Genomic DNA, 22,760 nt, shown 5'->3' with positions numbered 1-22,760 from the left:
AATAAGAGTAAACTAAGTAAATAACAAAACCGGCTTACTTATTGTTTGTTTTTTTACTGAATTCAGAGACGTTGTTATGATTATCCTTCTCTACATTTATTCCCAAAGGAGAGTTTGACTGCACTTTCCATTTCCAGTGACGAACCTTTAGGACTTAGATACGTAGATATGTGAAATGATTGTCCAAACTATTTAATGTTTTGTCTGATGAGGGTTGTCTGGGAAACAAAAATATTAACTCAGCTTCCGCTAGCCTCAGTCTGGTTTCTACGTTGTTCCATGTTGGGGGGGGGTAATGTGCCACCAGGTGGCTGTGCCTGGCACATCCATGAGCTGAGAAGTAGAATATTGTGCTTCCTTTGACGAAAAGAGGCCAGATGGGATCTCCACTGTACAAACAAAGAAGATTAAGGAGTTTTAATAGTGAGGGGAAGACTGTGAACAGTTGGCGAGCTTTAAGAGAAATGATTTTCCTCATATTACAATAACACAGCTGAATTGGCAATGAGGCACAATCACATTGTTTAAATATACATAATGATTGGTCTGAATTTTAGGCAAGTTTCACTTTCACTTGCAACTGGTGGTCATTAGTAGTTAATACCAACCACCACAGAGCGTGTAATTAGTTCCGACACCACTGCCAGCCGGTCATGGCCACGTAGTTACGCTTCAAAGATATGGCTCTCTGTTTTTGTTTGCCCGTTGTCCAGGGAGGTGAGGAGGCCACCGACAGCACAGATGGAGACTGTGCTCAGAACAGTGTCACCCAGGAGGAGGATGCGTCGTCTAATAAATCACCTCAGCCCTGGTGAGTTAAGGACACGGAGTGTGTGATGCTGACTGAGCTAATGATTTCATATGGGGGTGTTATTCAAACGCTGTCTGCCTCTCCCCCATGTGTGTTTTTCTCTCCCCCTTTATCTCCCACCATTTACTCTCTGTCCAACAGAATAATAAGTAAAAAAAAAGGCCCAATACTTTAACACTTAGTGCTCACAGCTTTTAGTTAATTGTACAGAAGTCACAAAATTATTCTTTTCTTTTTGTTCATAAAAACGAGCCAAGTGAACTTCGAACTGTGACACATTTACAAATTTCACTATCGATATTAAACATTCAGGCGTGTTCATATAGTTTTTTTTATCATATTGCCGATGATTGAGGTGAAACAAATGATATACGACACTCTATATTGCACAAGCTTATAGCCTCTGTATATACTGTATGTCACACTCTATGTAACATAGTAATGGAAGAATGCTCTGTGTTGTAAGGGTTAATATACCAGCCCTGAATAAGTAAGCAGAGATAAATGTTGCTTATTTCAAGTTATTTAGCTTGGGGTGAACCATTCGCAAACTGTATAATACTTCAAATAATCATGTGGGGGTTCTTCTTGATGAAAGTTAAAATGAAGTGCTATTACAAAAACAGGCTCTTTGCTATTAAATTAACCAGTGAGAGGTGCACACAGAGGCTAGTTTCCCAGACATAGATCGTGCTACAATTAAACTTCCTCTTCATGATTGATACAAAATGCAAAAGCCTCAAACCTTTCAGCATGACGCAATGTATCCTGTTATTCTCTCCAAGACAAGTGCCTGAAATCATCAACAAACTAATAATGTTCCCTGTCTTTGACTCCATAAGTCTATTTATGGGCATTCCAAAATCATATTACTGAACCCAGTCATATCCCAGTCATATCTGGGTCTCGGCACATTACACAACATCCATGTATGGTGAGGAAGAGACTTCGCGAGGCAGCGTGAGCCGACTCATTCAGGTGGGCAGCTATATAGATTTTAGGCTTGTGTGGGCCTCACAACCAGCTGGCATTTCTCTGCCTAATGATGGGATAAATGAATTGATCCGCGGGTAAAATTAACACCATTAACTAAGGTGAGCTGCTTGCTTGAAGGTGTATGGTTATTTTATGCCCTTTGCAAAAGAAAACTGAGCTAATTACTGGGACAGAAAATGATTTTTACTCTGCTTAAAGCTGCAGTGCGTAACTTCTCCTCACAAACTTTGTGTGCGTGTTTCTGTGGGTTTTCAGTGAAACTTCAACCTGTTTGCTGTTGTTGTTGCCTCCTCCATCTGGCTTGGATCACTTCCTGTGTGCAGCACGGGGAACGTTGCCAGGCGACAAATCTAAACACCACTATCCTGAGAAAAGCAGAGAGAGAGAGAGAGAGATGTGGAGTTGAATTGTTTAATTAGCATTGTGTGTGAACTACATTTGCTCATGTTGAAGAATGATGTACTACATGTACTTTACTGGCGTTTGTTAAACAAGTTAGACAATCCTGGTGCCAGGATCATATAGTTTGCCACTGCATGATTGTGCAGACCACAGATATGCGTGAGCTCATGTTTCTGAACCAACACCACTACACTTATTTACATGTATACAGACATGTATCAGTGGGATCGTGTTTTAACAACCTGTGGCTTTTTTGACTGAAATGAAGTTGTTTTCATAAATGTGGTTAGATTGAGACTCCAAACCGCCTGATTAGAGCTAGGAAAAGATGATGCTCATGTTTCCTCACAGCGTCTTGACATTATAAAACACAACATGTTTTAGTGTCGAAACATCAAAAACAACCACAGTGTTGCAGGGTTAAAACACACCGGGATAACACAGCTTCCACTCCGGCACAGTTCCAGTTCCCAGCACAAAATGTTCAAACCGGCCAGAGCATTCACATCGAAAATGAATTGGTTTGGAAGCTGAAATGTTGGTTCCTCGCACACCGTTGTGTCATCAGTGGTCAGTTTAAGCTGTAAACAAGAGGAAAAGGGAGTCAGAACAGATGAGTGACAAATGTCAAGAGAAACGAAAAACATCCCGAGGACTCCGGACAAATTTATTTAACCTGTGACATGCGGAAATTTTATTTTCAAAAAAAACTAAACATTTTGTTTAAGAACATGTGCTTTTACTTTGACACATAAAACTACGGATCTCAGTACAACACTGGTTGCAAAACTCCGTTAAAACCACTTACACTGCACAGTTTAGCACAGATGAAGCTGCTTTAAAGACACATAATAAAAGTATATGTCTCTCTTGATGACATGCTGCACATATGGTGTCCATGAGCAGTGTTTGGCCATGACCAGACAAAGGGCCAGGCCTTGAAGAGGACCTGAGGTCAAAAAGTGAGACTCCAACCTCTGATCTCTTAACTCCTTGCAACAGGAGATACATTTCACCCCGAAGTCTCAACCACACGTGTTTTATGCAGAAGATCTGAACACTGGCCAGAATTGGGTTTAAATAAACGACACACTGATGCTGCAAGCATGGAAACTTTTTAAGAATTGAATTGGTTTATGTCATTTCAAGATGTGTATTGCCTCCCCTGCCAAGATGACAAATTGAACCAGCACAGGAGAAGAACGAAGGGCACCTCTGTCCAAGCTGAATTTTCAAGAGATTGATAAGAAACTTCTCTATCCAGCAGCTCTTGTTGAGCAGAGGAAACCTGAGAGCTCGGTCTTCAATCAATCATTCCAGGTGATTCATCTTTTTTAGAAAGATGCTCAGTGTGTATGCCCGTGTAAGGATTGTGAAAGAATCCTCTCTGCCCCACATTGTAAAAATGCAGGGAGATGGGGATTTACAGCTGGAGATCACTGTGAGCTCTGGAGAAGACATCTGTACAAATTCTTCACTTAATCATTTGTGCTGCGGAGGCGGAGTTCTTCAGTTCACTCGTGCCTTACGTGAGCGCTTTTGGTAACTCGTGGACTGGTGATGAGGCCAAACTGATTCACGGACAAGTGTCACTTTCACACTGAAGGTGATTGAACACACATTTCATAATGAGTCTCTTGTTGTTGTTTCAATTCCTTGGCATCTCTACTGAAGTGAATCTTGAAGTGTAGCCCAAAAAAAACTATTCAAAACCATTCTGTTTATATAATCTGTTCTGTACAATATTCATTAAAGGCATTTGTTTTTTCCCATGGTGCCGCAGAGTGTTTTGAATATGGAAGAGGTGGAAGCTGCTGAGTGTAGGTGTGAAGATGTTGTTAAAATAATGCAGTTTTAATTATAAGTGTTTTATCAGCAATTAACATTAAAAAAAAACAGCATATTTACCATTATGTGTTCTCCAGTTGTTACACAAACATGAACGTTTTGAAGAATAAACTGCATGATGGACATCAACGTGAGATGAGATTGTGTGGGGGGGGTTTTCCTGAAAAAAATGAAAGGGGATCAATTACAGGGAAATAGAAAATAAAGAGTCTGAGGATTTGGTTGCATAAAAAGAATGATTGGTGGGAAAATGTGGTTTGTCTTTAAATAAATAAAAAAATGGTGGATGGTTGAATAAGCACACTGTTTATAACTGTTAGTACATACCCTGGTTCAAAGATTACATAATGATAACCGTTATGGCGAAAAGACAACACCAATTATTGTGTTTCCAAAACACTTCAAACGCACTGTGGTGAGTTTTCAAGTGCATTCACTAAAAGGACATTTCTTTTGCTGTTTGTCAAAGGCAAAAGAGTCTTAAATAGGAGGAAACTCAATTTCAGGAATGTGCGCGTGTCTGAACTGAGGCCATAAAATCATTTTCTCCTCACTAACTGAGCTCACATCCAAAATGAGATTACTTTGAGGGACTCCTTTGCTTTACCATAATAGGAATCTATTTTATAAGAAATCCACGGAGAGGAGACTCTAAGTGATTTTCTTATCTGCTCACCTTTTTCCGCTTAACCCCGAATGTTTTCATGAATCATAGAAATAAACTGGTCTGATTCAAACTGTGATTTATATAGCAGTATATAGTGAACCTGGAATTGCATAAAAGAGTTTTTGTATTAGGCTTTTTTCTTTCTTTCTTTTTTTCTCCTGCCACTGTCAAAGCATCCCTTCCCTTTTTTAAGGGACCTCAGAGGTAAAGGCAACACAGAAAGCTGGAGGAAAGTCACTTAACTGCCAAGTGACGCTCGCTCACAGTTTGGAAAAGCAAACACAAGACTCTAAGACATGGCTTGATCCAAATCCCTGCTCCATCTACGATGCATAAAATGATGCAAAAACATTCGGCGCGGTTTCTGTTGACGCACAGCTCCTCGTGGAACAACGCGTCATGTGCGCTCGACTTGAATGTTTGGTCAGTGTATGGCAAAGGGAGCTGTCTGTGGTGGAGAGGAGGCAGGGGATGACTGCTGTCCTGCTCACTTCTCCTCTGAGCTCACAGGAGCGTGAAGGGAGAGGGACTGTGAGGAGTCTGTGGAGCTGCCCTGCGCACGGATCTGTCTCGTCAAACAATATTTGGAAAACGAACGCGCAAACGTCATGTTAAACCATGCGGACTTGGAGCCCGGAGCCAAAAGTGAATTTCTCTTTATCAAAGAGAAACATTTTTGTGAGTTGTAGTTACAAGTCGTCTGAAGCCTGCTATGGAGAACCCCCTGAATCAAAATGAGTCTGAGCATTGACAATGTCACACGGTTTTGGAAAAACGGTTCCTCGGAACTCGCTGGGACTGCGGTCGCCTCATCCCAGGTCAACTTCACCAACAGCTCCAGCGGGAACCACACGGAGTTTAGCGAGCTGGATCTCACCCGAGCCATCCCTCTGGGCTTGGTGCTGGGCGCATTCATCGTGTTCGCCCTCGCAGGGAACATCCTCGTCATCCTCTCGGTCGTGTGTAACAGGCACCTGCGGACCCCGACGAACTACTTCATCATCAACCTGGCCATCGCTGACCTGCTGCTGGGCACCACGGTGCTGCCGGTGTCCGCCACTCTGGAGATCCTAGACTACTGGGTGTTCGGCAGGATCTTCTGTGACATCTGGGCGGCGGTGGATGTGCTGTGCTGCACCGCGTCCATCATGAGCCTGTGCGTAATATCCATCGACCGGTACATTGGAGTGAGCCACCCACTGCAGTACCCGGGCATCGTGACGGAGAAGCGGGCTCTGCTGGCCATGCTCGGCGTGTGGGTGCTCTCCGTGGTCATTTCCATCGGGCCTCTGTTCGGGTGGAAACAGCCGCCGTCGCCGGACGACACGGTGTGCCCTATCACCGAGGAGCCGTTTTACGCGCTCTTCTCATCCCTCGGCTCCTTTTACATCCCCTTAGTCGTCATTCTCGCCATGTACTGCCGAGTGTACATAGTCGCCAAACGAACCACAAAAAATCTGGAGGCAGGTGTGATGCGCGAGAGGATGAATTCCGGCGAGCTGACCCTCAGGATCCACAAGGGATCACAAGTGCAGGAGGAGACCTGCGCTTCAAGCACCGGCAAGGGCCGCGCGCACCAGTCGAGAAGTTCCCTCACAGTGAAACTTCTGAAGTTCTCCCGGGAGAAGAAAGCAGCTAAAACTTTGGGAGTGGTTGTCGGCATGTTTACGCTCTGTTGGCTGCCCTTCTTTCTCGCCTTACCCATAGGTACGTTCACAAGGTCACAAGGTCACGTGTACTGTGTTTTAGGACACCCAAAAAATACAACCTTTACCTTTTTCTTTTTTTTTTTGCTCAATCAAACAACATTTGATTACATTCAATAAGATTTGCTGAAATGTATTAATGCTTGTGGGGAAACTGTAAACAGGAAGAGTTCCAGACTGCTGCAGTCCTCAGGTACTGTAAATCATATCTATAACTTACACTGGGGAAATTCTCCTGGGAAGCATTTACTACTTTGAATCGTTACCAAACCAGTGAGTGGGCTTCGAAATACTGGAGTGGTCATTTTTATTACAGGGGTAAAAAGATAACACCATCCATAAATTATTGCACGATTCAATATAGCACAGAGGGAGTAGTAGCTGTATTATTCCACAGTGTATGTGATTAAGTTTGTTTGCATGACAGTTTTCACACACGCAGACTTTTTAACTGAGATACACTCAGATGTTTCATGTCAGCACGATTTACTGGGTTGTGACTCTGTAGTCTGAGAATTCGGGGCCTTAATAATGGATCAAAACACCAGAGGAGGAATTCTTTATCCAGTTTAAGCAAATATTTTTTGTGTTTTTGTTACATTATTTCCAGATTTACTCTTAATCTCTTCTGATGCAACACACACACTCCCTGTTTGTGAAGACTATGGCCTTCTCTGCTTTTGTCAGTTAATCCTGAGAGCAGGGCTGGCTCTGGAGTTTTGGTGGCCTTACACAGAGGCTTGTTTCGGGGGCCACCCTCTCCATTTTTGCCTATTTCATGTACAGTATGTGTAAGAATTATATCTGAAATAACACAACATGTCTCAATTTACAAAATGTCTAACAGCAATGTTTTGATAAATTGTTTTTTATCAGTTTTTTTAATCATAATCAAACAATTCCCACTCATTTCACAAATATTACTAATGCAAATTACAATATTCTGCATTTATGAAACAAAGTAGCCTGACTTCGTGACTAGACTTGGACTAATTGAGACAAAGTCATTTAGAAAACTAACTCACAAAATAGAATTTGATTAAATCAAATTATGTTTGCATGTTTTTTTGCACTTAATTTAACCTTTGTGCGTGTAAAATAAGCTTCACACACAGGATTGAAATTGATATGGAAAAAAAAAAAGTCTTTCAGTCTTACAGTCACCTCATCTTGTCCCTTATCTCTTCTCCTCCCAGACTTGAGCTTTGATTGATGCAGACCTTTCATTATTATCTATGTCAGTACACACAGTATATACACACACACATACTGTGATGATCAGATAAAATGAAAACATTGATTATCTTTGCTGTACCAAAGTGCAGTTACTATAAGGCGAATACTTCTTTACCTTTATTTCAAATAAACTCCAGTCTCACCCAGGCCACTGAGGTTAGCCAGCATTCAACACTCCTATTTTACAATATGTTGTGGCTAAATGGTTCCCTTGTGTTGTTTTGTGGGGAAGAGTGTGAAAAAATGAGGTTGTACATTCACGGTGGTCATGTGGGAATGTGTTTACGCCCCTGGCTTTGAGCTTCCCTTCATCACATCCTCACATGGACACACTCATACGTGGGCACACACACCTCAGGAGCAGGATTACTATGCAGTGTCACATAGCAGGGATTATTGGCTGTCTCAGTCAAATACTAAAAGCACATAACAAATTACATTTTCCAATGTTGAGATTTGCTGAGGCTTCAGAGGGCAGAGGTTTTGGAAGGGGCCTGTTTGTGTCACACTCATTAACAAAGTGCCATGAAACCTGCCGCGGTTATGTTTCTCTGCACAATCGCTGGTGTAACTTACTGATACACCATGCCAAAGCACAAGAAAGATTATTTTTTAAATGATATGTGTAAAAGGAAGACATTGTTGTTTCCGTACAGTACAGTAGGTAGGATTTTATTTATGCTGTTGATGAATAATTCCATAATAACCTTAGAATATAATAAGAGGGATAGAAAGACAAAGAGAGAGACATTTGTGCACTTTGTCTAGGCTCTGTTTATAGGCTTAAGGTATGAGTTCAGTAGTCCCGTGATTTCCACATGACCCATTCATTGTATATATGTACAGAGGTGGGTAGAGTAGCCAAAAAAATGACTCAAGTAAAAGTACTGTTACTTTAAGATAATAAACACTTGTCATGTGACTCATTTGATTGGAAAGATTTTGTCAGCAATAGCCAACAGGGAGAGGAATATATTGTGCATGTAATAAAAAAAATATATAAAAAAATAAAGTAACGACCATTACTTTGTCAAATGGAACGGTGTAAAAGTACCGTTCTTTCTTCAAAAATATACTCAAGTAAAAGTATGTTGCAATAAAACTACTCCTAAAATTACAATTTTTCCAAAAAGTTACTCAAGTATTTGTAACGGAGTAAATGTAGGGCGTTACTACCCACCTCTGCATATGTAAACAATCACAGGTGTCCGGTGGGACTCGCTTCCACGCAAAACTACCGACTTAAGATCTGAAACCATTGCTTTTCAAAATAAAACCAGGCAGTCAGAGACGGCAGACTTCACTCCATTCACGCGACAAGCCTCTGGCGGCCTCTGCTGGTCATATTGGCAAGTGCAAGTGCGGAAACGCAAACCAACCAACAGACAGACAGACACGCAAGAGCCACTAAAAACAATACTTCCCTCCCATGGCGCGAGGTGAAGTAACAAAGGCAGCAGCAGCAGCAACTTCATGGGTTATTTTGGTCAACCCCTGAAGACGAACCATTGATTTTTAGCACACTGGTATTTTTCAACGCAACTAAGCGCAAGTGAGGTTACGGTTCAGGCTAAAAAAAGTTACAGACAGTGACATTAAAAATAATTTGCGTGTGTAAAAGTCTTGTCGATCACACGTGTTGTGGTGGTTGTAGGAGGCAACTCCCAGTCATTCATTGGAGACCACTTAGCGGGAAGCCCTTTGCTGTCCCTAGTGGACATTTACCTTCACTACTCCATGTGCAGTTTCACAGGAGGCTTTGACCAATCCCAGGGCAGTTCAGAAAGAGAGCACACGCTCAGATTAGCCGCTGAATTTACTGTACAAAAACTCAACACTCGGCTGCTGTTCCAGCGATATTCCCTAAAGTGCAGCTTTACTTTAAGTTTGTTAAGTTTGTGCCCCTGCGTTTATTGCACCCTCCTCATGTTGCTCCCTGATTGTTCATTCGCCTCCACCCACTGATTTGGGATTTCCTGCCTCACACTAGTTATTATCCTGCTACTTCCTCTGAATACTGTCACTCTTTTGTAATGTATGTGGGAGCTGCTTGGTTACTGCTCAATGTTTTGTGTGTGTGTGTGTGTGTGTGTGGGGTGATAAAATATTTATGTGTGTTTATGTGCACGTGCTGTATGTTCATGTCGGGGTTCAAGCGAGGCCACAGCTGCTTCTCTCTCCTCTGTCTACGCTGAGTTTAAAAGATGAAAGTGAGGTTGGACAGATGCTGCCAGCATGAGCCGCTCTATACTCCCGAGGTCTCAGCTGTTGACTATAAGCAGCTTAAAGAAATATATGTAGTCTCTGCTTCAGTCACCAAACCTCAGCAGGCTGATTCACACATCCATTTGTGTTTGTTTTTCTGTACATAAATGGCGAGCCTAAGTCCTCCAGTCCCAAAGGTTCACACACACACACACACACACACACACACACACACACTTACTGTTATTTCACAACACTGTGTTGACACACAGTGAAAATGAATGGGACTAAGTGACACAATTATTAATTAACTTCTCAAATGGCACCTGACCCACAAACATGTCCCTCACTATGTATAAAATGTACCAAAAATACTACACATGACTACATTTGTCAACCATCAAATATCAAATGAAAAGGCATTTAGATTGATGTGCTTATTTATTTTAAAAAGGGCTAGAAATTGGATGATGTCACAAAATGTTTTCCTCTTAAAAAAAAAAAAAAAAACATATAGCTGTGAAATGACAGATTTTGTGTTGATATACAGTTTTTTTTCTGCACATTATTATTATTATTGACATGTTTCTATATTGATATAATAGTGTAGTGCACAGCACAACAAGTAGAGCACACATTTAGAGCTTGAACTGAATCATTTTATACGTCTCAAAGTTGTTTTTAAGACGTTTTATGGCATTGCATGGAAAAACATAGGACAATAAAGGCTCAGAGGAAGAATTAGGCTTTATGTTTAGCATTTCATTGAGCTGTTTTTTCTCAACCAAAGAGAAATCATTAGTCCTCAGGGAGATACAGCATATTATTTTATTGCACATACTGTCCTGCGGCTTTTTTTTTTTTTTAACACCCAGCACAGACACTAATGTCCTGTGAAGGGCTCACATTTAATGGGTGCAAGCAGCGTGCTCAAATGTGAGAGAAACCAACACTTGGAGGTGTTCGGACCAATTGTTTTGGTGTATGTGTTTTTTGGCAAAATGACTGTCACTGTGTGCATGTGTGTGCATCTCACACGTGTGAGATGTTTTGGGGGTGTTTTTTGTTACATGGAGCAAGCTGGCAAATGGTTTTTGAAGCGGGGGGGGCGCGTAATGAGAGCTTTAAGCGTCAAAGTAATGGAGGAGAAAGGAAGTGGCAGAGCTGCCATCTCAATGGGGCCACAGGGCAGCGGGGGTGAAAGCACAGGTCCCTGGGATGTCGGCCCAATTTTTTATAAACAGTTTCATGCTATAGTTTAATTGAAAGCAATCTGCAAGGGTAATAACTCTCCTGTCCTTTTAGATCAAGACATATTAATCATATTTAGGGGTGAGTTTTTGGTGTGTGTATGTACTTGTGTTTGTGACCAATGACGCAGAACTCCATGAGGAGAATCTGGTCACTTTGGTTAAAAGGGCTAAGATTTGAATGGTGATAAGGTTAAGGTTAGAGTTCGGCATTAACTGGTTATGGTTATGGACAAGGCTTTGTGTAGGCTGTCTATATGAATGGAAGTCAATGCTGTTTCATAAGACAAATAGGTGAGTGTGTGTGTGTGTGCGTGCGTGTGTGGCTGCGTACCTGGTATTCCTTCTGTTGTGGGGACCTAAATCTGATTACTTAGTCCCATTATGGGGACTTGTCTTCCATATGGGGACACAATTCATCTCCCCATAATGTAAATTACTACTTTTTCAGGTGAAGACATGTTTTAAAGTTCGACTGAGGTCAGGGTAAGAATGAGGTTTAAGTCAGTATAATTATGATTAAGGTTAATGGAAACCTGTGTGTGTGTGTGTGTGTGTGTATGGACTATGCACGGCTTCTCCCAATAATGACAATAACAGGATGCTTTGTTTTGTTAAGATGTTCCTGTCTTCTACAGTATGTGTGTGTGTGTGTGTGTGTCAGGAAGGAGGTGCAAAGATTTCTCTCTGCAGCAGTGGTGAGACCACCAACAATAACTCTCCCACTGTCATCTCCTGACCGCTGACCTGCAGCCATGCCCCTCTTATCCTCTGCAGTTTTGACTACAGCTTTTCAACATAAACACTCTTCAAGGGAGAAAAGTTGAGCACATTCACACAGAACCTAAATATATAAACATGTAGCCTAACACATGTGATGACAGTGGGGTCTGTTGTCACTCCAATATCCTACTCTTTTATCCCGCACTTTAAAGGCCAGAAGCGTTTCATCTCATGGTCTTTGTGGAGACCAAAATAACCCAGGCCTACACAATCTGTCTCCAAACAGAAATATCCAATAACATCAGTTTGTTAAGATTTGACATGTTACCACTGCTATTCTGAACTGTTGACACGGTAATCAACTGATTAGTTTAGTTTGTCCATTTAATCTTTCATCACATAAAAACTTGTTGTTTTTTTACATGATAGAACCTTTATCATTTTAAGCTTTGCTTTTTGTTTTTCTTACATTCAATAAGGGAAAGACCAAAAATAGATAAATATAGTAATCTGTGATGCTGAGAGTGAATTATCCAAAAAAAAAAACAGCAAAGTGTGATGGACAGGGAAGGACACAAAGAGAGACATGAATTAAGGTACAAGATTGATTTTCACCTCACTCTGTATCCAATTACACACCTAACTCATACAGCTATGAAATCACATTAAAGCAGCAGCAGAAATACACACACACACACACACACAGTTGTAGTGTTGTCATTAAATGAAAGTTAATGAAAGTCATTAAAAGTCCTGGTTCTTCACTTTTATTCACGTTACCCAAAGGACTGAAGTATTATATATGTACAAATGACGTGTGTGTGTTTGCTTGTTTGGTTTTGTGGCGTCACATTGAAACGCTTTGAGAGTTTCCAAAATCATTTTTAATGCTACTCCCCACTACCTGCAACATTTCACCCCAAGGCTATGAAAGATAATGTACCTAATAGCACTTAAGATACAGTAAATGTTAATGCTCGTGATCTGATATTCACAAAGAAGGAACCTGTTCTTTCTTTCGCATTAACCTCACACATAATACTCGTATTAATTCCTTTTATCCTCAGACGTCGCCCTCTCACCTCATTAGTGTGAGATATTCTTCCTCTCTTTCAGCTTGACCACAGTAGGGGAACTGAAGCACAGTGAGAGACTAAACTCTAGTTAATGTGTTTTTGCAATGACTTTTTTTTCCCATCATATGTTCATATATATATATATATATATATATTTTCATTTTACCCACAGTGTATTTCTGTATATATAAACATCTCTCTGTGTGTGTGTGTGTGTGTGTGTGTGTGTGTGTGTGTGTGTTCTCATGAAAGGGCCTGAAATGAACAGCCACCATGCACATACAGGTTTAATTTTTTAATTATTATTATTTGCCTATGAATGTCCCCACAAGGTTTTTCTCTTTTAATGATGAACAAATAACTATCCTTCCTGGTGTTTCTATGCAACTCCGTGATATTCTGATTAAATGCTGCCACCTACTGGGTAAAATTTAACCTGCAGGATCATAGACAGTATCACGCCAGTGTCGGCATACACTTTAAGTGGATACAAAACGTGGAAGCAGTCGTCTGGTGTGCTGGTTGAAGCTAAACAGGGAGTAAGCACATACTGAATAGCCAGCAGGGGGCAACTGCACTGGTTGTGAAAAGAGGTAATTTTGAATTAACTTAATAGACAGTGATACATGGCACATGTGACTGGACACCAACGTAATGATAGCTGTCATCTAATTGGTGCACAGTTGCAGAGTTGCAATGTCAACAAACATCAAATTGCAAATGTTCAAAAAATGTTTTGTGGTTTAACTAAGGGTGTAGGTTTGCTGGTGGGGACACTGCTCTCTCAAATACTGGTAGGGACAATCTGGCTTTCTCCAGATATTATGTCCTCACCGTCCATACACAAACCTAGGCCCTTGGATACAGCCATGTAATACTGCCCTGATTAAACAGCTCAAAAGTTCTTAATAAATTCTTCATGTGTGTCCTTTTATCATCTAACTATCCCTTCTCTGTCACATCTTTCCACCCAGGCTCTTTTAATGTGAACCTGCGCCCACCTGAATCCCTCTTCAAAGTGATCTTCTGGCTGGGCTACTTCAACAGCTGCTTGAACCCCATCATCTACCCCTGCTACAATCGTGAGTTCAAGCTGGCCTTCATTCGCATCCTAAAGTGCCAGTGGCACCAGCGTAAACGTCCTGGCTGGAGAGCCTACAATTACCGCTCCTCCAACTTCAGCTCCTCTGGAAACTCGCGCAAAGGCTCTACGGATCACAACTCTAGCTGCTTCAACGGCAGCCAGCGTACTCTGTCCTCCGCCAGTCCGAGCCCCAGCTACCGGACCAAGGGTCTCCCACCTTGTCCAGAGGGGGACACTTTGTACATCTGGGGAGCAACTACCCCAACTCCCTCCACACCCAACATGCTGCCTGGCAGCCCTGTAGACTATGAGCAGAGAGCACTGAGAGGCGAGGTAAGGGGGAGTAAAGCAGCCGTGGAGAATACTGGTGGTGTTTTTTCTTTCTCCTTTGGAAAGAACAGAGACAAGAGAGGAGGCAAACAGGACAGCTACGTGCCTGAAGACCAGGTGTGACCGCTGAGCCTCAGTGAGTAGTGACGTGCTCATTTCTTGTAGGGATTAAAGTCACCAGAGAGAGTGAATGTAGGATTACACACAGATTTGCATCCATCATCCATCCATCCATCAGTCTGTGGATTTCATTGTCGTTAGAGGTCAATGTAAGGTGAAGTGTTGACTATGCTGCTGTATCACAGGTGTTGTTGTTCTAGTTTAACCTAATGTGTGGCAGGAAGGATTCTTCTTTTTATTGGACAAAAAGGGTTTGAATTACTGGGGCTGGAAAGACACCGGTGCATGAATTATAAATAAACAAACATTGATTGATTTAACTTATCCATGTTCCCACACCCTGTAAAAAGACTGAACATAAAAAAAAACTTGTGTAAAATACGTGATAAGAGAAATGATCACCTTTCTGTTGCAGTCACTTGATATTTGTTATGTTGTGGGAATAAAGTATAACCTGGTTTATCCGCTATGCGCACAATCATCCGATATGTTATTTGTATGTTTGATGTTCATAAATGTCTGAATATTGATATTAGGAATGTGACTGGTGAACGAATAAACGTACAAACATTGTTCAAACACTGCCTGAATGAAAACTCTTATAGTCTTATGTAACCACTACATGTAAGCAAAAGTGTTGTCGTCATTGCACGTTCAAACTGCGTCAAGGTGAAATAATTACTGGTCATAAACCTTCCAAATATACAGTATGTAAAAGCAGAAGAGTCTGAGTAATGCGTCTATATATATATATATAAATGCAGAGTGAGCTAACAAACCAGCATCGATTCCTATAGGTACACACAGTATTTGAAGGACCTCAGCAGGTAGATTGTTCCAAACATCTTCTGTGGGTTTAGGGATTTAGAGATCTGGGCTCTGTGCAGCCATGCCATCACTTCCAGAACTCCAGGTTCTTCTTCAAGCTGTAGACAGTTCTACATTGGTTGTATGTTTGGGTCACCGACCTGCTGCAGAATACATATGGGGCTCATAAGATGCTTCCCTCGTGGTACTGCATGATGGTTAAGTATCTGTATTAAGGACACCATTAATCCTGACCAAACACCAACTCCATTTACAGAAATGTAGCCCCAAACTTGCCATGAACCTCCGCCATGGAGACCTCCGGTCACTGGATGGTGTACCTTGCTTCCACCGTTTTCTGTCGGTTCTGAGCTGATGGCACTGCTCGACATCCTCTGATTTTGTGGGGAAGTGATCATGAAGTGTCGATCATCTGCCACACTAAGTTTCCTTGGTCGACAACTGCATCTGCAGTCCTCGACGTCGCCCATTTCCTTGAGCTCATTCCAGAGCATGAACATCACTTCTTGAAAACCCACTTTGATTTGAAATGTTGGCCCGGTGATGTAGTATAACTACCTTGTGTCTTTTTGCCGTCACTCTTGCCATGATATATGTATGACCTGTGACATGAAACTGTCTTCCACAACCTCACCTTGGTAGCAGAGTCTTAAGCCTCATACACAACTGTTTCTCTTTCAGGTAACGACTGTTTTTCAACCTGCTTATGAAAATGATCGTTAGCACCGGTTAGGTATAATTTATGATTGGAATTGATGGAGTGGAGTTAAGTTAAGTTCATGTAGTACAAGTGCAACATTGATATGAATACCTTGGCATCCATCAGGCAAATGGGAACCATGACAAGGCAGCAAGGAGATCAGCCACAGCCAAGTACTAAGAACAAGCAAAGCAGGTTTTCAACAGTCAGCTGAATGGCTTGAAGATCTAAGCCATCCATACCTATGCCCTGCCACTAACCAAATATTCTGCTGGCATAATTACTTGGCAGGAGACAGAGGCAACTGACAAGACAAGAGATCTCCGAGGACTAGTGGGCATCAAAGCCTCTATCCAGAATGAAACACATAACATCCAAGAATACAACAGGAAGTTGCCCTTCAGTGATGACCCGCTAAGTGGATACCTCAGGCAGCTGAGAACTGGCTGATTTTAGGAAAACATACCAGTGCCAGGAGAAGGCTGGACTGAAAGACAGCACAGCGGCAGCACAAGAACAGGCCCTAAGGCAAGGTGAGATCAGTCGAGGCTCACACCAGCCAGGACCCCAGGTGTAAGCTGTGCAAAGATGCCTCCAAGACAGTGTAGAACATCACAGCAGGGTGTAAGCAAGTGTCTGGAATAAGAAACAGAAACACCAGTATGGAGCGGAGGTCCTACGGTGAAGATAGAAGACGCCTACAAAGGTGGATGAGAATGACAGCGATAAGATCCTGTGGGGCTTCCAGATCCAGAAAGACAAACTGATGGTGGCTGTGTAAACACACACACATACACAGAGAGAGATGCTGTTTTTTGTTCTTATTTGGAACATAAAGTTCTATGGTGAGCTTTTCATCCAGCACACAGAGACAGATTGTTCCATTCTGTGTCGCATAAAGGGTTTCTGGAAGAAGATACTGGTCTTCTTGATGCTGTGCAGCTAATACTTCGCTAAGAGCACAGCCTTTTCATTTCTTTCATCCATTCAGCTAAAAGATTGATGACACACCTGTAAAGGGACCAGGCCTTCATTTAGTGTAAAGTGCTCTATCTTTCCACCTTACAGCACTTTACCCACGTCTCCTGTTACCTTGACACCTGCACATCAAGCAGTGAGGCAGCGACTTCAGTGCAGCATAACAGACCAGTCAGGGAGCTACATCTGGTGTTCAAACGCTGTGGTTTATTTAAGTCTTTTCAGAATGAGGAAGTAATGGACAGTTTTAGCAACATCTAATAATCACTGTGTATTTCCATTCTTCTTAAAGCCACCAGACATCCTCAAGTTGACTCACCATCGACAGTATAATCACCTGTGTTGTTCTTTCCTGCCTTCACGCGGATATATTTGTAGTTCCCTGATTTATCCCAGTCATTGAGTGCTGTTTCTGTTTGTTTGGAGGCATCCAGTCTGCCACCCTGACACAAAAGACAATTTATTTGCTCCACTTTTGTTGGTTGGTTTTGTTTGGTTTATTTGACTTCAAGCAGATCTTAAGTACAGCCGCAGAACAAAGATTTTGAGTAGGGATGGGAATCGGTATCGGTCAGTACCGGTATCGGTCCGATATATCAAAATCACTGGGTCGGATATCGTACAGATAAAAATGTGAATTCCAATACATTCCAAAAATCATATAGTATGTATATACAGTATATCATGCTTCACTGCACAGACTTAGTGACATTATTGCAGTATTTGTTACACAGTTGACAATGACTCAGCATAAATGTGTTGTTAACATCTTCATAGTTCATAAAGCCCTAATTTTGAGGTCATAATCAGTATTGAATCTCAAAGACAGGAAGGATTAAAAAAGCTGGAGATGCCTGCATGAACATACAGGACATACTGCAGACTCCATGCATTTGGTCTTTCTCGCAGTTTACTTCACCACAAGCTGGAACTTGCAAACAAAACCTCGTCACTTGACACACGTGCAGGTAAAACCTGATGTCGGGGGGGGGGGGCAGGGGAAATACTGGAAATTTCTGTCACATTAGATCACCACAGTGTCAAATCGTCATGGAAAACCGTGGCTGGCATTTCTCACCCGCGCGGGGGTGAGGCGCATGTGAGATGAACAGAAGAGGCGAGGTTTGGTCGTGATTCAAGAGGAACTGAATCTGCAGGCCACTCCTCCGTTTTTATTCTACTCCTTTCTAACCTCCTGTCTTTCACCATCATGGCTTTCACTGGGAAATATGAGCTGGAGAGTCAGGAGAAGTATGAGGAATTTCTGGAAGCGATAGGTACTGGGATTTTTTTTGTTCATCTTTTTGATACGTAGGCTTTTGCAGAGATGAATATAGGCTGTCATTCTTTCACAGTTTGTTGACGTTCCTTATTTGGAGTCTCCCCTTCTCTGTCACAGGACTTTCCTCTGCCAAGACGGACCACAAAGTGGTGACAGAGGTGGTTCAGGACGGGGACAGCTTCACCTGGACACAGTCCATCCCCAACTGGACCTGGTCTAATAACTTCACCGTTGGCCAGGAGTGTGAGCTGGCGACAATGAAAGGCTCCAGATTCAAGGCAAGTTCATGACAGAAAGCTTTCAACTGATCCCCCTCACGACAGAATTTCCCTTTGTGACCTTTGTCCTCGTGACCTTTAGGCCACCGTTGCTCTGGAGGACGGCAAGATTTCAATACCGTTTCCTCAGTATCACTTTACGGCAGAGATCAAAGATGACAAACTGTTAATGGTGAGAATGAAAGCGCTCGCCCCCGACACATGACTTACTTTTTAATAACATGAATACGAATCGCGGCTTGTTGCATTTACATCTTTGCCTTGTGTTCTGTAGAATTGCGTAACTCCAGGAGAGAAGGGTGTGACTTTCAAACGAGTCAGCAAACGAATCTAATGCTGCGAGACTGAACATGCCGCAAAGGAGAAGAGGCTGTGGAAGTGAAACACATCGTGGATGTGCTCCAGTTACAAACCACTTCCACATCTCACGTTAGGAGCAAGTGGGATTTGTCTCCTATATACCGTCAATGTTATCGTCCTCTATGCTGTATTTCCACACGTTGACCATGTTTATTCCAATAAAAAGATGACATGTTTTACTTGTTTCAGGTCATTGGTGTTGCATTAGTGAAAATGTTTTTTTAAACATGCGTCACTTGCATAATTTGAACTTGTAAATCATCCATTCCCAGATGCTGTGGCATAATATAAACTCTGAACCACTTCTGTGGCACAGCCATACTTTCCACTTGAAAGCCACAGCTCCATCAGAGTCGACACAACATATAATTACATAAGTGTTTCTTTAACCAATTATTGTATGTTCCAGAGCGAACAAGCCACTAGACTTGTTTTTTTTTTGTTTTTGTTTTTTTAATCACTTCTTTAAATCCATTTATTATGGTTATTTTAAAATGAATTACAAACATACATACATTACTCGTAGTTCTCCTGGGTCTCCAGCACGTACTTTCCCGTAAAAGCCATGATGAAGGAAGTTCTGCCGTCGAAGGCTGATGCTGGAAACTCAACAAAAGAAGCCGCTCAACTTTTATGTGCTCAGTTCTCCACATGCAAAATTTAGGGCAGAGCCAACACCCTTTTCTACTTGAACAAGGTAGGAAAGTTAGTAAATTCTTTACAAATCCATTTACAACAGGCCCATACTGACCCTTCTTCTTTTTTTTTATCTGATATTTGAATATCAACATATTTCTCAGCATTATTTGTGACAAAATATAAAAAAAAAACAACACACAACCTATATGTGACAGAGTTAATGGATAGTCCTTGTCACTTTGGGTGGGACTGAGTATGCGATGGTTATATCCACAGCCACACAACTGAGATATAAATGCTGTAAAGATCATCTTGTTTCCACACACAAGATTATAAAGTCTATAAAGTTTTGTTTTTTTTCAAAGAGAATAAAATAAAGCATTAAGTATTAAATGTTAAGAACAATCCCAACTAAACTAAAAACATTATTATTGTTTTTATCTATCCCGTAAAAATGATTAAAAAAAATTGATCAACTTTGTTTAAGGCTCTTATTCCATGAAACTTTGCATTTTTTGGAAGTTTTGTTTATTGCTACCTTACGACACCGTTTTCTGAATGAGACACACATTTTGTTATGATCATTATCTTTTGTCTTTGAGTTCAGCTCAACATCAGTCTTCCTTTGTTCTCAAACATCCTGGATGTTCAGCCAGTATCTACACGCATGTCTCCTGTTAGTTGAGTACACTTCCTTGTATCGTACACTTCAAAGTTGTCTTCCTAATTTTTTTAATTTGTTCAAATTGCTGGGTTGAAAAATGTATCGTCATGTGTCCTGTGACTGCACAGATGATACCCAATAACTTGTTACATAGCCAGACAAACGCATCACGCTCATAATTCTTCTTATTATTATTCTTCTTAGCCAACCTGATCCAAAACAAATGTTTGGTGCTGCTCTTTTGTCTTAATTACTGAGCCACAAGTGAGCGCTGCAGGCACAGGAGATGATCGTGTGCTTGGTGTCAGCTCAGCCAAGGCAGGAGAATTATATTTGAATAGATTAGTTTCATGTCAAATGTGCCTTGGGAGGTTTTCTGGTTTCATAAGTGCGACATCATGCACACCTGTGTAAACAGTCGCCGCAGCCTCCAAGCAAAACTGCCTCAGTGAAACTTCTATTGTTTGTTCAGCTCCTCTATATGTGATGTTCACGTGGTCATGACATTCTTCTTCATTCACTACAATGCATTCACATTTCTGCACATTTTCAAATCTGACTTTAATTCTTCTTTCTTTCTTCCACAGTTGGTTTTTGCAAAGGTCTCATTTAGCCCCAAGAGTCTCTTTTCCCTCCATGAAAATAAACACATTGCCATGGTCAGTTTTATTCACAAAGGTCTTTGAATCTTATGTTGTCACTGACTCTTCTACTGTAGAGGAACTGCACTTCTCCACTGTTGCCACTAAGAGGCATCATCCCTCCATCAAATTTTGATCAATGTATCTAAAGCGATGAGTTACCGTTTCCTTTTCTAAGATGTAAACATCAAACTGTCATTAACGAGATGTGATTAAATTATATTATTGGACTAATTCCCACTATGTTGGCTTAAACTTGTGTTAGTGAAGACAGATTTATCGTCTGCTCATATCAATTCTTCTTCCATGTCAACAGAAGTGCCACATATTGTCAGATCATTGATGTCAGCATGGTGTGAGGTCAAGAGGTTTACTCTAAAATACATTATGTCAGTGTGTAAACGTAGTTTAATCCAAGTTGACCTGCAGTCACGGCACCATAGAAAGGTTTAATTCGACTAAGTTATATGTGAAAGCAGGGCCAGGTGAACCTGTTGTTTCTTCTGAGGGAAAGCTGAATTGATTCTTTGTGTAACATGTATTTGTTTCTGGGATATTTCCTCGTCTCTTGGTCAAGTTTATGATTCATTAATTCTACGTATATAGTAGTAAATCAGTTTAGTCACATTTTGTAGAAAATGAAGCAGAAGAGCAGTGTCCACCTAACTGTGTCCATCAATAAAACTTTTAAGACACATTTTTCAAAAGACCAAAAAAAAGTAATACTTAAAAAAAAAAAAGGGGAGAAATAATAAAGAAATACAGACACCTTTTGAAATATGCATGAGAACCTAAGCTCAATTGTAGATTTTGATAAAGTGCCCTGATCCCTTCACTCATGTTGAAACCTAAAGCACGTGTAGTGAAGACCCCCACAGAGCAGGCGGCTCTCTGCACCCCCACCCAACACTTTTCCAAATTCTTCCCCGAGGACACATTCACAGGAAGCCGACAGCCTGCTGTTTCAGCTCCACAAACAAAAGCTTACAGGAGGCTGCGAGAATGATCCATTATTAAACCGACGGCCCTGAGCGCTGAGCTACTCCCCCTCTCTCCACCTCCTCCACCCTCTATACAGATGGACCACTCAACACTGGAGATGGTGAATCTCCTTTAATCTCAACATCAACGCGTGCAGTTTTATTTTCTTCCTTCTACGCAAATATACAAATGATATAAATAGTGTGCAATGTGAGCTCCGACAAATGGCGATTAATCGTTCGCCAAGTTAATTACATTTTCATCTGGCTCATGGCTTAAAGATCAGTGAGAAGCGTAGTACTGAAGATGTCTAAATAAAGACGAAGAAAAAAAAAACTACAAAATGACTGCGTTCATTATAGATTATATTCTACCGCATGGGAAAGAACAGCACTAAAGCTCCACTGTGTCCACTGTGCTGTGCCAAACATGGGGGTGGGGGTTAGTTATTTACAAGAATTATACTTGTGTGTAACAGAGCCCCATCACTGAATGGATTTCTTTATATCAAAATGCCATTCAGGGCCACATGGTGGAGTAATGGTGAGTGCTGTTGCCTTGCAGCAAAAAGTGTGTGTGTGTGTGTGTGTGTTGGGGGAGTGGGGGGTCTCCAGGTTCTCCAGTTTCCTTTAACAGTCCAAAACCATACAGACGTAACTTGGACCCCACACACGCCTTTCCACCCTATCTGGGGTCCAACGCGACCCTCGTGTGGCAGACGAATGAACGAATGAAAACGCCATGAAACACAGAAAGCTCTGTGGTTACAGAGCTTTCAAAGTTATTTATCTCAGATGATGAATAACTTTGTCTGCAGGCTGAAAAACGTCCCACCATGATATTGATATTCCACCCATGGTGACGAGCGTGGGCCTGAAAGATGAAAATAATACTTTCCATAGATTCAAATTCAAACGTGTGCTGGGTTTTTCAGAACCAACGACGTGGAAGAAGA

The 22,760-nt window shown here is 41.5% G+C and overlaps 2 protein-coding genes and 1 long non-coding RNA gene across 3 annotated transcripts; 2 read left to right on the top strand and 1 right to left on the bottom strand.

Moving 5' to 3' along the window:
• Positions 1-2,076: 2,076 nt before the first annotated feature.
• On the bottom strand, positions 2,077-4,805 carry LOC131472664 (uncharacterized). The gene is made up of 3 exons (XR_009242112.1): positions 4,118-4,805; positions 2,641-2,790; positions 2,077-2,172 (listed from the first exon to the last, which is right to left on the bottom strand). It is a non-coding gene; the product is annotated as an uncharacterized LOC131472664 (long non-coding RNA).
• A 196-nt stretch (positions 4,806-5,001) lies between these two features.
• Positions 5,002-14,921, top strand: LOC131472662 (alpha-1A adrenergic receptor-like). The gene is made up of 2 exons (XM_058650050.1): positions 5,002-6,431; positions 13,895-14,921. Exons 1-2 carry the CDS (start codon positions 5,459-5,461, stop codon positions 14,455-14,457), a joined length of 1,536 nt encoding a protein of 511 aa, XP_058506033.1. The 5' UTR covers positions 5,002-5,458; the 3' UTR covers positions 14,458-14,921.
• A 3,207-nt stretch (positions 14,922-18,128) lies between these two features.
• Positions 18,129-19,059, top strand: LOC131472769 (gastrotropin-like). The gene is made up of 4 exons (XM_058650213.1): positions 18,129-18,237; positions 18,360-18,520; positions 18,603-18,692; positions 18,795-19,059. The coding sequence occupies exons 1-4, from the start codon at positions 18,171-18,173 to the stop codon at positions 18,852-18,854; spliced, it is 378 nt and encodes a 125-aa protein (XP_058506196.1). The 5' UTR covers positions 18,129-18,170; the 3' UTR covers positions 18,855-19,059.
• The last annotated feature ends 3,701 nt before the right edge of the window (positions 19,060-22,760 follow it).

This window comes from Solea solea, chromosome 14, assembly GCF_958295425.1.
Source record: "Solea solea chromosome 14, fSolSol10.1, whole genome shotgun sequence".
Classification (NCBI taxonomy): domain Eukaryota; kingdom Metazoa; phylum Chordata; class Actinopteri; order Pleuronectiformes; family Soleidae; genus Solea; species Solea solea.
Note: the sequence above shows the minus strand (reverse complement) of the source record. Positions and strands in the feature narration are given on the sequence as shown.

Excerpts from the sequence above, each read along its gene's own strand:
- LOC131472662 (XM_058650050.1), top strand. The coding sequence starts at position 5,459 with ATGAGTCTGAGCATTGACAATGTCACACGGTTTTGGAAAAACGGTTCC. Across the intron at positions 6,432-13,894 it reads CTTTCTCGCCTTACCCATAG|GCTCTTTTAATGTGAACCTG; the intron begins GTACGTTCACAA and ends CTTTCCACCCAG.
- LOC131472769 (XM_058650213.1), top strand. The coding sequence starts at position 18,171 with ATGGCTTTCACTGGGAAATATGAGCTGGAGAGTCAGGAGAAGTATGAG. Across the intron at positions 18,238-18,359 it reads GGAATTTCTGGAAGCGATAG|GACTTTCCTCTGCCAAGACG; the intron begins GTACTGGGATTT and ends TCTCTGTCACAG. Across the intron at positions 18,693-18,794 it reads AAGATGACAAACTGTTAATG|AATTGCGTAACTCCAGGAGA; the intron begins GTGAGAATGAAA and ends TGTGTTCTGTAG.